At 40.7% G+C, this 13,526-nt stretch overlaps 1 protein-coding gene across 1 annotated transcript in view; it reads left to right on the top strand.

Moving 5' to 3' along the window:
* The first annotated feature begins 391 nt into the window (after positions 1–391).
* HTR2A (5-hydroxytryptamine receptor 2A) overlaps positions 392–13,526 on the top strand; it is a 44,413-nt gene continuing 31,278 nt past the window's right edge. The window contains exons 1-2 of the mRNA XM_032762989.2: positions 392–1,895; positions 6,205–6,405. Of these exons, the coding sequence (XP_032618880.1) occupies positions 1,490–1,895; positions 6,205–6,405 (607 nt within the window). The 5' untranslated portion in view covers positions 392–1,489. The remainder of the gene's footprint in view (positions 1,896–6,204; positions 6,406–13,526) is intronic.

Genomic DNA, 13,526 nt, shown 5'->3' with positions numbered 1-13,526 from the left:
GAAATAAAATTATAAAAATCTAAAAGTTACTAATTCAGTTTAGGGTTAGCATAAAAGCTGAAACCTTTAGGATGGAAAAAGCTGTATGTTTACGATTTTACCAGCATGTACCATTACGAGACTTATTTGTCTTCCTAAAAACTTCACCCTGTAAAATATTATCAGCACATGCAGCTGCTTTACTCAGCATCCTATACAAATGAAAAATGTAATTTTTTTTAAACTAAGCCCTCCAAATAATAAAATGAGAAAGCTGGTATTTATTTAAAAAAAGACCCTATTTGGTCTGCCCTCCTTTGCTGTTGCTACCTTGCAGTTTATGACATCTAGCTAGTGGGAGGTCTGACAAACTGAACAAGGCAGTGAGCAAGAAATTACATTCCTGCTGAAATCAGTAATCTCTTTGTGGAGACTGCTCCTTCTATTGGTGTGATTTCTTTTGTGTCACTTTGAGAAGGGCTCTAATATTATTATCTTAAATGTAGTTTGCCTTTGGGGAGGGAGAGGTGGAAGGGACAAGGAAAGAGACAGCAAGCTGCCCATCTCTCAGAAGAAAAGAACAAGACTCGCAGCACAGGAACTGGCTTCACTCTAATGTACAGTGTAAAAGTCAACAAAACTGTTATCAAAATACAATCATTTTTGAACAGACTGAAGAGAAAGGACACAAAAGTGGATAACACAGTGAAGGATACAATAAAGCAGGGTATAAAGTGACTCTAATGCACTTTGAGTGTGGGCTCTGAAGTACAATGTAAGTCTCACCTTATCTTGTATTTTTTTTTATACTTGTAGTACTTAGTCATTTTATTTCTATTCTGAAGCCACGCTGGACTAAAAAGTAATCATTACAATTACATATTAAAATCAATATGGAACATTACTTGTAATTTTGGTATGAGACTTAAAATGATATTGTAATATGACAAAAGACAGAGACTATCAGCCATAATATTGAAGATGAACTATAAATAAGAGCATATCTAATTATTGTGAGAGTAAGATGCTGAATGGAATCTTTAATCAACTTTCTTAATGCAGAGCACAGAGAGCTCTGCTATTTTGTATGGCAAGCTATTTTCATACTGCTGTGTTTAAAACTGTGTGATTACAGTTACCAATAGCAATTAGGATGTAGCTACAGAAGGGAGTCCTGGTGGTTGCAAAAGTTTTTTGGCCAATGTTTTTGCTCTCTGAAGCCTCGAGTCCACATTTTCTAGCCTGTAAGTTAGTTTTGCTTTTCAACTGGATTTTTAACAGATGCTGATATTGGACTACATGAAACTGAAAACAAAGGTATTTGAGCAACCAGAATAACTTCATCGGTTTTCTCAGTCATATTAATAATGAAAAAACAATCAACAAAAACAGAATCCCTTCTTTCCACCAGCATCAGCTTTGAACAACAGAGGAATATAAAGCCTGATGGTGACAAAGGGTTATAACTTTGTTTTTTCACTGTACATCCTCCCCGGTTTCAGATTTAGCAATGGATATTCTTTGTGACGAGGAGAACCCAACTGCAAACTCCTTAATACAATTAAATCATGAGAGAAGACTCTACAAAGATGTTTTTGTGCCTGGAGAGGTTAACGCATCTCATCTGTTTAACTTGACCGTGGATTCTGAAAACCTAACTAATCTTTCATGTGAAGGTAGCCTGACTCCGCCGTGTTATTCATCACTATTTCATCTTCCAGAGAAAAACTGGCCAGCTCTGCTGACAGTTATAGTGATTGTTCTAACCATTGCTGGAAATATTCTTGTTATCATGGCTGTGTCACTGGAGAAAAAGCTACAGAATGCCACTAATTATTTTCTAATGTCACTTGCAATAGCTGATATGCTCTTGGGTTTCCTTGTCATGCCTGTATCAATGTTAACCATATTGTATGGTGAGTATCACTTGTCTAAGCTATTGCAATGCATTGAGTAGCTTTATAAAAATTGCATGCACACACTGTTATTATTTCAGCTTGATAAGGAAAATGTAAATACAAGCTAGTTTTAAGGTATATTCTTGCCACCTCCCTGTGCAAGATGAAAAATAACTATAAGGGGTAAATGTATGTAAAGAACAGATGCAATATTTACCCATGTATTTAGTTTTAACTTCTAAGTGTGGACATTTTAAACACAGTTCAAAATATCAGTTTGCCACTTTGCCAGTTTGATTCTGATGGAATTGTCTTGTAATTTCTATCAGATATTGTGTCCTTTCTGTTGTATCAGTTTTATCTTTGACACATAATTTTCAGTGTTACTAATAAATAAGTAATGTCCTGACAATTACTTCGCTCTGCAAATAGGCACAGAAGCATTAATGACTTGGTGCCCTCAGAGTTAAAATAGCCTGCCTCTATTTTTTATTTTATTTCATTTTTTAATCAAGCATTGCAATTCTAAATATTTATCTTTCCACTGAGATCCTTATTTACATGTCTACCTTTAAATTTCATTAGCTACCACGAAATGTTGGAATAAGTGCTTTGAAGGAGGCTAAAAAGTAGACAGACTTAATTGTGCCCAATTGTTAGTAACATTTACAAATTAATAATCAAATATCAAGATCTTTTCTATCTACTCTAATGAGTAATGTGAAAGTGTAAATTGAACTGTGACACAGTTTATTGAGATTGGTAACGGAAGTTTGTCATTTTGACCAAAATCCTCAGCAGCCTCTGTTACACAGCAGAGAAGGTTAAAAAGCAGCAGCCTAAGTGTTAAATAAAAATATGTTCCTATTTTTGTGAAATTTTCCTTCAAAACTTAGAAAAATACTCAATACAAGAAGAGAAGAGTCATGAGATGAAATAGCTTCTAGGCTTGTTTCAATAAGCTAAATCATTAGCCACTAAACTATAACTTTAGGAAGATTTTATTAGGAAATAGCAATATAAGAGTTTATTTCCAAATCTCCCTCTTTCACTTTCCCTGTGATCTAGACAAACGACCCTAAATAGTATTATCAAATTAGGTTTGGAATTGGCATGGGTCTGTGACTGATTGTATCAGTAGTATCATTACCTTTGGTAGTGGGGAAGCAAATGAAAAATAGTGCCAGAGAAGCAGTAATTGCTTGATTTGTGAGATAAGTGAAAGACTCAAACCCTGGATGGTTCACTGACACATGCAACAGAGACTCCTGCTGGCCAGTCCCTGCCACTGAGGAAGCTAATCCCTGCCTCTGCTCAGAAATCCATATTAAATTGTGACCATTCATTTATTTTAATTGCAATATTTACATGGTCAAATGCATGGTCAAATGCACACAGCAACAGGAGGGCAGCTGCATGATCACTGCAAAGGGGAAAAACTCCATCCCCTCCATTTGACAGAGGCAGGACTCTCACTTTGCTTCTTCTCTATTTTTTCCTCTCTTTTTTCTCCTTTTCAGTGTGATGTCTTTTGCCAGAGGAAAGATTCCTTTCCAGGATACATGCCTTTGAAAAATCACTCCATCATTCTGGCATGAGCTTTCCTAGAAATGCAGCATCAGCATGATACATTATCAGCATCACAGTGACCAGGAAACTGTTTATTCTAGAGAACCTCCCTCCCTCACCAGAACTAAGAACTTCACCCCAACTACCAGAGGCAAAAGGCCAGGAATCAGCCAGTTTCCAGACTCTCAATAACCTGTGATCATATTATCCCAGGCACCAAAGCACTTCCGGTGCTATTTGCACTGAACTCAAACCAGAAGTCATTATGGCCCAGATCCTCAAAATCAATAGGAGTTGAGCACCTAAATACCTTTGATAATCTGGCTTTATGAGCTCAATCCTATAAGGAGCCAGAACCTTAAACTCCCATCATCAGTGCACTCAGCACCTGGAGAGTTGCTCAGCACTATTTCAGACTTTTAGAGTCTCATCTAATTCCAGATTAAGTCACTAAGAGTTTGGCCTTTGGTTTAAGTGGGAACAGAAATTATCCCTTAGGTCTGAATTCCCCGTCTACATATAAATTACTAGCACCCCACATCAAAAGCCTGGATACAAACACTCTAAACTTTAGAGTGTTGGAGAAACGGTTGAAATGCAGATTTGAATGTGGCTTGGGCCTCAATCTGAAGTGTGTATGTGGGTGTGTATTAATATACGTACAATATTATTTGTATTTCAATATTGGCCAGGACTCAAACAGGGATTGGGTCCCTTTTGTACTTGTGCTATACAACTACCTTCATAAAAAAAATGGCCCTTCTCTGATTTTCTATAAATACATACAAAAAAAATCCATGAAAAGACTGTTAAGGTTGCAAAGTCAAGGATTAAAAAGATAAGAAATGCCAAAAATAAATTCTGCCCAGGCAGCTTTAACTCAACCTCCTTGTGTGTAGTCCTTACAATAACATTTTGTCTAACATCCCTTGGGAAGTCTGTAGCAGAAGCACGAGCGGAATGCAGCTTTCCTACATAGCAGTCCAGTGCCATAAACACAAGACAAAAGGATATTCTTTCATGTGGAAACTTGTTCCTCTACACGTATCATTAGTAGAGTTGGAGCCCAGGACCTTTCAATTCACTGCACAGATCTCTACTGCTTCTGCTGAAGGAGTAACTGGTAGTAGTAGGAGGAGGATGTTACTCTTTATGAGGACCAGCCACTAGAGAAGACTGTGACACGTTTCACCAATGTTATATAACTGTTTACTGGACAGCGGGGAATACTGGGGATCCAGAACCTGGGGTTACCTTCCTGGCTCTGGAGGGGAGTGTGCACAGCCAAACACATATGCTTGGCACATCCCTTCGGAAAAGCATTGTGGCTAAGTGGCTGAAACTTGAGTCTACCATATAGGCAAATTCTGGTCCTCGGTATGGTATATAGCGGCTGTAAAGGATATAGAGTGGCCACTTGGGAAATTCCTCCAGGGCCAGGCCCCCGGCCCTACACTTCACATTCTTGCAGCCCTCTGCATAGGGACGTGCCAGTGGAAGGAGGCAAAGCTCTGTGATACAGCAGTTCTGAGCTCTGAGGAATCCCATGGGCTGTAAATTACAGCAGTCTATGGGACCCCTAGTTTATGTTGGGGATGGACCCAGCTCTTAGAGTAGCCCAGACTCTGGACAGTAAAAAGGTGATTTAAAACCAACTTTCCTCCTCATTTCTCTATACAATACTTACTGAGAAGCAGAGCACAGAATCTGGTGTCTTGGTTCTATTCCCAACGCTGTCACAAAAGACCTTGTGGTACTTCTCAGTTATCCCATCTGTAATTTGGAGGAATGATACTTGCCTGCCTCCTCAGGTTGGGGAAGGCCTTGCTTAATAATAAGGACCATGAAGTGTACAGTGAAAGAGCTGAGACTAGAACTCACTGTCTCCCCCTAGAACTCAGCATACCTTCCCTGGTGGGCAGAGCACATTGAAACAGGAAGGGGACCTCTCACTGCTCCAGCCAAGAAAGAGGGAGAGCAGAGGAGTTCTTCCTATGGTTGTAGTGGAAGGGAGAGCTGTACTCCCTTCAGCTTCCACTCACTTTACGCTCTTTGACCAGTATTTCTCAGACTGAAAACTGAGATACACTTCAGAAAAATTAAGCCAATCACATTCCCCTTCCACCCTGTCATGTTAGCAGGACAACATGCGGAAACTTGCACTGCCCCTATTCCACACACTTCCAGCTAGTCCTTCAAATGCCACACACACTTTAGGAAACTCTGCCCTTGCCAAAGGGGTAGCAGCAGCTGCTGCTATAGCTTCCACATCATCCCCATCTGGTGCTCTAGTTCTCTGCCTGGGACCTTCAGTGTGGTTAGCACTGTGGGACTGGAGCATGCTTAGTGCAAATGGAACTTTCAGAGATTTTAGCAGCGGGCTTCTGATAAGATCTACTGAGCTTGAGTAAGTGGCAATTTTCTTATAACTTGGTGTAATCGGTATGTATTTTCACAGCAAAAACAAAATGCACTTCTCTGCTTCCAGGACCATTCCCCTGCTAAATTTGCTACAAACCCTGCAGGTGCTAGAGCTCTTCAGAGAAAACTGGAGAAATGGGTTTACATTGACAAAAGTGCCTATTTTCCCCTAACATCTTTCTCAGAAATGCCTGTGTATATAGAATCAGCCTGAGGCAGAAAGCAGGCCAACAACGTATCAGCCCCAATGGTTAAGTTTGGTAAAGTTATAAGCAATAGTAAAATTCGTCCATCCATTTATACTCTGCTTAGCTGATGCTACGTTTTTCCTTTGCAGGATATACATGGCCTCTGCCTACAAAACTCTGTGCTGTCTGGATCTATTTGGATGTGCTTTTCTCCACTGCCTCCATCATGCACCTCTGTGCCATCTCTCTGGATCGCTATATTGCCATACGAAATCCCATCCATCACAGCCGCTTTAACTCCAGAACTAAGGCTTTCACAAAAATAATTGCTGTTTGGACCATATCTGTTGGTAAGTGAGGCAACATTTCAACACATAATTATAGATTCCTGGTTTTTGAGAGACTTGACATATATATTACAGATTAAAATTGTATCTCAGGCTGCAAGATTTTGTTTGCCATAATATTAGATATGGTGTAATATAGTAATTATATGATAAAAATCACCAGTGACAATGGCAAGTGGAGAAATATTGAGCAGCACTCTGCAGTGAATGAACACACAACAAAGTCAAAACTATTGTATTCAAGTTTCTCCTATAGATGTGCTTGTTTTCAGTACTGATATCTCCTACTACCTTGACACCATGAAAGAGTAAATGATCAGGACTGAAAAAAGAGCTATCTGATTTTGCTGTAATTCAGTTGTTCCTGACACCTTACCACTATAACTTGTTTACAGTTGAGTTGCTTTTTTTTGGTTTGTTTTTCTTTTGTTTTTGAGGCAAAGCCTATCTGCTCCTCCGTGGCCACCAAGGCCCCGAAACACATGGATCCAGTGCTGTGCCACTGCATACTGAGTGAGCAGGATCTGGGCCTTTGTGCCTAGGAATGTGAAGGATTTCCTCCTGGATCTTGGATGTCACCTATACACCTACACCTGTGTACAGACTGCACAGAAAAGTGTATATTTTAAACTATGTTAATCACAAAATTGCCAGCCTGGTTCAGGCCAGCGATCTATCTAGTCTAGTATTCTGACTGACAGTGGCCAATACTAGTTGCTTCACAAAGAAAGCAATTATAGAATAAACTGCTCACATGGAAAGCTTCTTCTCAATCCCCATTAGTTAGAGGTTGGTTTATGCCCTGAAACACAAGGGATTATGTTCCCTTTCAAAACTCTTGGAGGGTTTTTTATTTGTTTGTTTCCTTTCTATCATGCCGTTTCAAGAGTTATAAACACCCATCGTGGTAATAGAAAGCATTATACAAATAAAAAATTCAGTAGCATTTAACCATCTAGAGTTTTTTCTCCCACCAATGAACATTTGATCCACACATTTTCTGTGTTATGATAATAATAATAATAATAAATAATAATAATAATAATAACATGGCCCTTATTCTCTGTATAACATGATGCCTATGTTTATTAGAAAGCAATGAAGTGTGGCATGACTGAAAATGACAGAATCTTGCTTTATGCAGTGTTGTAGCTGTGTTGGTCCCAGGATATTAGAAAGACAAGATGGGTAAGGTGATATCTTTACTGGACCAACTTCTGTTGGAGAGAGAGACAAGCTTTTGAGCTACACAGGGCTCTTCTTCAAGTCTGGGAAAGATACTTGGAGCATAACAGCTAAGTACAAGGTGGAACAGATTGTTTTTCATAGGTAGGTAGCAAATATTCTAAGAGACCTTTCAAGATGGAGTGGCCTGTTAAAACCTCTGCAGTTACAGGACCAAATGGGGGTGGGGGGGGGGAATTAATGGGTTACAGATTATTGTAATAAGCCATAAATCCAGTGTTTCTGTTCAGTCCATGATTTTTAGTTATGGATTTAAGCTCCCAGACTCGTCTTTTGAAAGTGTTGTGCAGGGTTCCTTTGAGGATGAGGTCTGATAGGTTAGATATATAGTGATTGCTTTGTGAAAAGTGATCACCCACAAGTGATGTGGTGTTTTTGTCTTTTTCATTTTCCTGTGTGAGTTCATCTGAGAGCATAGTGATAGCCTGGTTTCACCCATATAATTGTTATTGGGGCATTTAGTGCACTAGGATGAGGTACACCACAAGTTATGATAGGCATTTGTAGGATCCATAGATCTTGAAAAGTGTGTTATGGGGGTGTTGATCATTGTAGCATTGTAGGTCTGCAGGTTTTGCATCTGTTGTTCTGGCAAGGTCTGGTGCTGCTTTGAGTAGGTGTGTCCTGGTCTGTGGGGAGCTTGCTTCTGATGAGTTTGGAGAGGCTGGGGGGTTGTTTGCAGTCCAGAAAAGGGGGTTCAAGAAAGATTTCTTTCAAGATGGTGTCTCCATCGAGTATGGGTTGTAGTTTTTTGATGATACTCATATGGATTCCAGTATGGGATGATAAGTGACAACTAGGGATGTGGGATAGGAGTCGATTTTATTTCTATATTGAAGCAGGTTCTCTCAGGGTATCTGAGTGGCCCGTTCCATGATGTGATCTATTTCTCTGGTGGAGTGTCTTTGTTTGGTGAAGGCATTTTTGAGTGTGTTACGGTGTATATCCCAGACTTCCTCCTCAAAGCATATTCTATGGGATCTGAGTGCCTGGCTGTAGATAACAGATTTCTTAGTCTGTTTGGGGTCGTTACTGGACCGGTGAAGGTAGGTATCATGATCTTGTATATGGCTGTCTGTAGGGTTCCAATGGTGACGCTGATCATGATATCTAGGAAGTTGATGCTAGTGTGGGAGTGTTCCAGAGAGAGTTTAATGGGTGGTAGATGTTTGTTGAACTTATGGTGGAAATCTATGAGGGAGTTTAAGTCACCTGTCCAGAGAATGAAAATATCATTGATATATCCCTGGCATGTCATTGGCCTCATGGTGCATTTGTCCAAAAATTCTTCTTCAAGGTGAAGAAGTTAGCATATTGGGGAGCCATCCCAGTACCAATGGCTGTTCCCATGGTTTGGACAAAGTGTTTGTTATTGAATGTACAATTGTTATGGGTGAGGATGAAATGGGATGACAATGTATTTGGGGTGGATATCTGAAGGTTGTACAGTGTCTTGAAAACATTTGTAAATATTGCATCGTACACAGACCTATCACAACATGTGGTGTACCTCATCCAGTGCACCAAACCCTTCAATAACAACTCTGTGGGTGAAACCAGACAATCACTCTGCTTTTGAATGAAGTCACATCAGAAAATGATTAAAGACAAAAACAACCTATCACCCCTCACAAAGCAATCACTCTCTATCTGACTTATTAGGCCTCATCTTCAAAGGAAACCTGCACAACATTTTCAAAAGATGAGCCTGGGAGCTTAAATTCATAACTCCGCTAGACACTAAAAATCAGGGACTGAACAGGAACACTGGATTTATGGCTTATTGCAACAATCTGTAACCTACTAACCCCTCCTTTTTGGTCCTATGACTGCAGAGGTTTTAACAGGCCACTGCACCTTGAACGGTCCCTTAGAATACGTGCTAACTTCCTATGCAAAGCAATCTGTTCCACTTTGTATTTAGCTGTGATGCTCCAAGTACCTTTCCCAGACTTGAGGAAGAGCTCTGTGTAGCTCAAAAGCTTGTCTCTCTCTCCAACACAAATTGGTTCAACAAAAGATATTACCTTACCCATCTTGTCTCTCTAGAATCAAAACTCTGTTATGTCTTGATAACAAAACCTGTGATGTAATCCTGGAAGTCTAGTGGGCTGATATGGTGCAACCTGTCTATCTCATTTACGTATCGTACCTAATCATAACAGCTGTTAAATTAAATATATGTATACAAAAATCCAGTTAACAGACTGAGCAGTAAGAGGAATGGAACGGTGCTCAGTTGCCTTGTTAGTACTGTGATAACATGATGCATGGAGAAACAAGCTGAAGGAAGAAGATTCAAGCCCCTGAGATGGTGAATATCTCTTGAATGTGATGTGCTCTGGGAAAGAGGGAAGGAGGAAGCTGCACAATAAGCAGTGGAGTGGCAGCGTGGCATCTGGTTATCCCTCATATCCAAAGTGGAGTGAGTGTGCACCATGGCAGATTGCCACATAAAAGGGACAAAGAAAAATGCCAGCCCCATAAGGAATCTTAATGGTCTCAGCCCTTCAGTGCAACTAACTGTCAATCAATTGTCAATGCAATGTAACCCTGTCATCCTCCAGCACTCCCTTGCCACAAAAATCTGCCGCAGCAAAGTTAGGAAATGGCTTATGAACAAAGAGATGCTTTATCATTTACCAATCACCAGGTGCCCCGTGCTACTTATAGGACTTAGTCTATACATTATTTAACTCTTTGCAGTTCCACGCAGATACAATTAGCACAGGCAGACCTAACAATGCAGTGTAATGTAACTTCAAGGGATTCTGTCAGGAGAGAATAGATTCATCATGTCCCCTGAGACTCTGCCTTCTGGGTCCCATTTTGTTTGTCAGTCTGCTGTACCCCTATTCCTGTGGCTTGCAGTTAGGCCATGACCTCTGTTGCTTTGGAGAGTTTTTGTTATTTCTGTTATGGATGAGCTGTAGGGTATATGAGTAAAGGAAAGAGATAAAGGCCTTGATACTCTCCTTCACTGACCTTTGCTCAGCACAGGTTAGATGGGGGTCATGCCAATCAGAGAGCAGGTTACAGCTTCCTGACTGTCAAGTTACTCTGGCCCGTGGCCCCTGCCCCAGGATAAATTAGACCAACAGCTCTGGCATAAATTAGTGACTGTTCTTATTTATGCCAGCTGACTATGCACCCCAAGGCACCATACATCAGATAAGAATTGACAAAGCTCAGGTGCCATGCCCTCTATGCTGGGGGTGCAGCTGGTGTAGGAGTTGGCTGTGCTGGCTGTATGCCAACATAAACCTTAATCATGCCAAGGAAATTCTCAGCAGGCCGGCTAAAGCCAGATTCCAACCTCTTTGCATCACCTGAATGGTACAGAGTGGTAGGAGTAACGGGAGAGAATCAGGCCCAAGGTGTCTCTCTGCCACTTGCTGTAACCTGAAATCAGGAGTAGTATTGTTGTTTTATGTCAGTTCTGGAGTTCTGCCTCCTTTAATAGCTTGGACACTGTTTTTCCTTGGGAGAGGAAGGTGCAGGCTAGATTGGAGGGGAAGATGAGGGGTTGTTGAAGAGGGACAGCTAGGAAGCTACAGTGTTGGTTGATGAATGGTGTAATGATGTGTTTTATGAATAAAACAAAACCTGAGCTATTTGTGAATTGAACTGTAGTATGTGGAATTATAACAAAAAGTTGTGTAATGAGGCACCAACTCTTCTCTTTTCCTGGAGAGCTCCATAGAGTGGTCACTATAGTACGAGCCAAGGAAGAGAAGGTGCCAGGAGCTTCCTGACTTGCTGATCAGCTCTGCAAGATGAATAACTCTGGATTTTTTCCCTTTTTCTTTTCTATTTTAAAAAGAAGTCTGAGTGTAGGGGCAGCGGGTGTGGGCAGATTTTCAGAAAGTGATGAGCACCTGCAACCAGATTCCTTTAAGGTGTCTCAAATTGGGCACCCAAAAAATGAATGCAGTCAAAATCATTAGATACTTTTGAAAATCTTGGCCAAGGAAATTAAATATTAAAACTAATTCAACAATGAGGTTGAAAAATCAAGCATTTCAAAGTCATAAAATTCTGGAAGTTTTTATCGCCATTATATAATATTTTTGTTCCTGATTTCCTATTTAAATATGAACGTCAGTGAACTCTAGTTTTATTAGGGTCTGGTCCAAACAACACTGATGTTAATTACAGTCTTTCCATTGACTTCAGTGACTTTGGACTGAGCTCATAATGTATTACATAACAATATGGGACAGGAAATGTGACTTACTTGACTTCTGAAAATCTTGATGTTCTCAGCCTAAATTTTGTATTAAAACAAGTTCTTATATTTAACAGCAGAATAACATTAAGCCAGCAGCCTTTATTTCTCTAGACCATGAAGTGCCAAGGGCAATTAGTTTAAAGATAGAATCTATTTACTGTAACAGATTCTAATTCTGTCTTTAATTCTTAATTCAAACAGTACCCAAAGTGGCTGGATAATTAGGTTATGTGTGGCTATTGCAGGGGCAGGCCTGTTATTCTAGAAACCTTAAATGTCTAAACCCTGAAAATGATTCAATTTATTTTAGAGCACAGAGGTGATATCTGAATATAGGTGTCAAAAACTAGACATTATCACTTCTTGAAATGTATTACAGTGGTGTATGTGAAACCCAGTTCAATAACATTCAGCTAGCATATGTGGTACTATAAATAAAGCCTGCACTGAAAAACTCCACAGAAGCTCAATAAAATTAATCTAGTTCACTTCTTTTGAGCAAAATTTTGGAATCTAAGCCTAAGAAACACAATCCCCTGTAAAAGGGCTAAAAACCAGCCTTCTCTCCTTTTAGCAGAACTTTGAAAACAGTACATAAAATAAAAGTTAGAGTAATAAATGTTAAGGTTTCACTCGTATCATTCCTCAGTTCTTAGCCCTCTTTGTTATAGGATTCACCTTCCTATTGTGATCTAAGTCATGTGAAGTTTGATGAAGGCCAAATCCTCTTAGCTGAGTTTCTCTCTTCTCTTATCCTTCCTTCCTCAGCCTACACATCTGTTCACTGCCTTCAGGCACTCTCAGCTCTCCCTAGTCAGTAGCCACATAGATTTATAAAGTAATTTTCCTCCAGAAGGATCCCAAATAGGAATGGGGAAAAATGATGAAAAAAACTTTTGCAACATTTCTCTCAAAACTTTTGCCAATTCCTTTTCCATAGTTTTGAAGACTTCAAATTTGTGATTACTGCAAAATGTAGATAAGCATTTCCCAAAGCGGAAGTCTAGTAAAGCCAAAGGACCTCCCTCCAGTATTGAAAGGGTTAACGCCCCCTGGTGGGCACAGCCAAACCCACCCTGCCCTCCCCCCTTACAGGAAGTGCAAGGGCAGGGCCAGAAGTAGAAGAGCAGTGTCCTAGAGTTCAGTTGTGGCTGGACCAAGGAAAGAAGCAGACACCTCTCCAAACCCTCTGCAGAACCATCACCTGGCTGCTGGAAGCGAACGCACACCTCAGTCACTGGAGACTAAGTAGCCCAGGGAGCAACCAGAGGAAGTGTTGCCTTGCCACTAGATTAAAAAGCCGATCCCCACGTGATGGAGCATTCTCTCACCAAGAGTGGTGGGAATTAGTCCAGGGAAAACAGATCTTGTTCCAGTTGTGCTGCTGGGAAGTGAGGCAGCATGCTCCATCCGTTTTGTTATGCTCCTGCAGACCCAGTGGCAGGACCATCCTCCACTTTTAGGGGCGTGAGCTGGGACCTGGTGGAGTAGGGTGGGCCTGAGTCTCCCTACCCCCTACTACCACCCCACACCTGACGTGTCCGCCAACTCAGCCTAAGCCAGAAGGCCTATACCAGGGACTGGGAAATTGTTTCCTGGCTCTGCCCCACCCACAGGGCCAGAGCCCAAATGACTAGTGATTGCCCCA

This window comes from Chelonoidis abingdonii, chromosome 1, assembly GCF_003597395.2.
Source record: "Chelonoidis abingdonii isolate Lonesome George chromosome 1, CheloAbing_2.0, whole genome shotgun sequence".
Classification (NCBI taxonomy): Eukaryota; Metazoa; Chordata; order Testudines; family Testudinidae; genus Chelonoidis; species Chelonoidis abingdonii.
The sequence above is the reverse complement of the archived record's forward strand: the minus strand, read 5'-3'. Positions and strand labels throughout refer to the sequence as shown.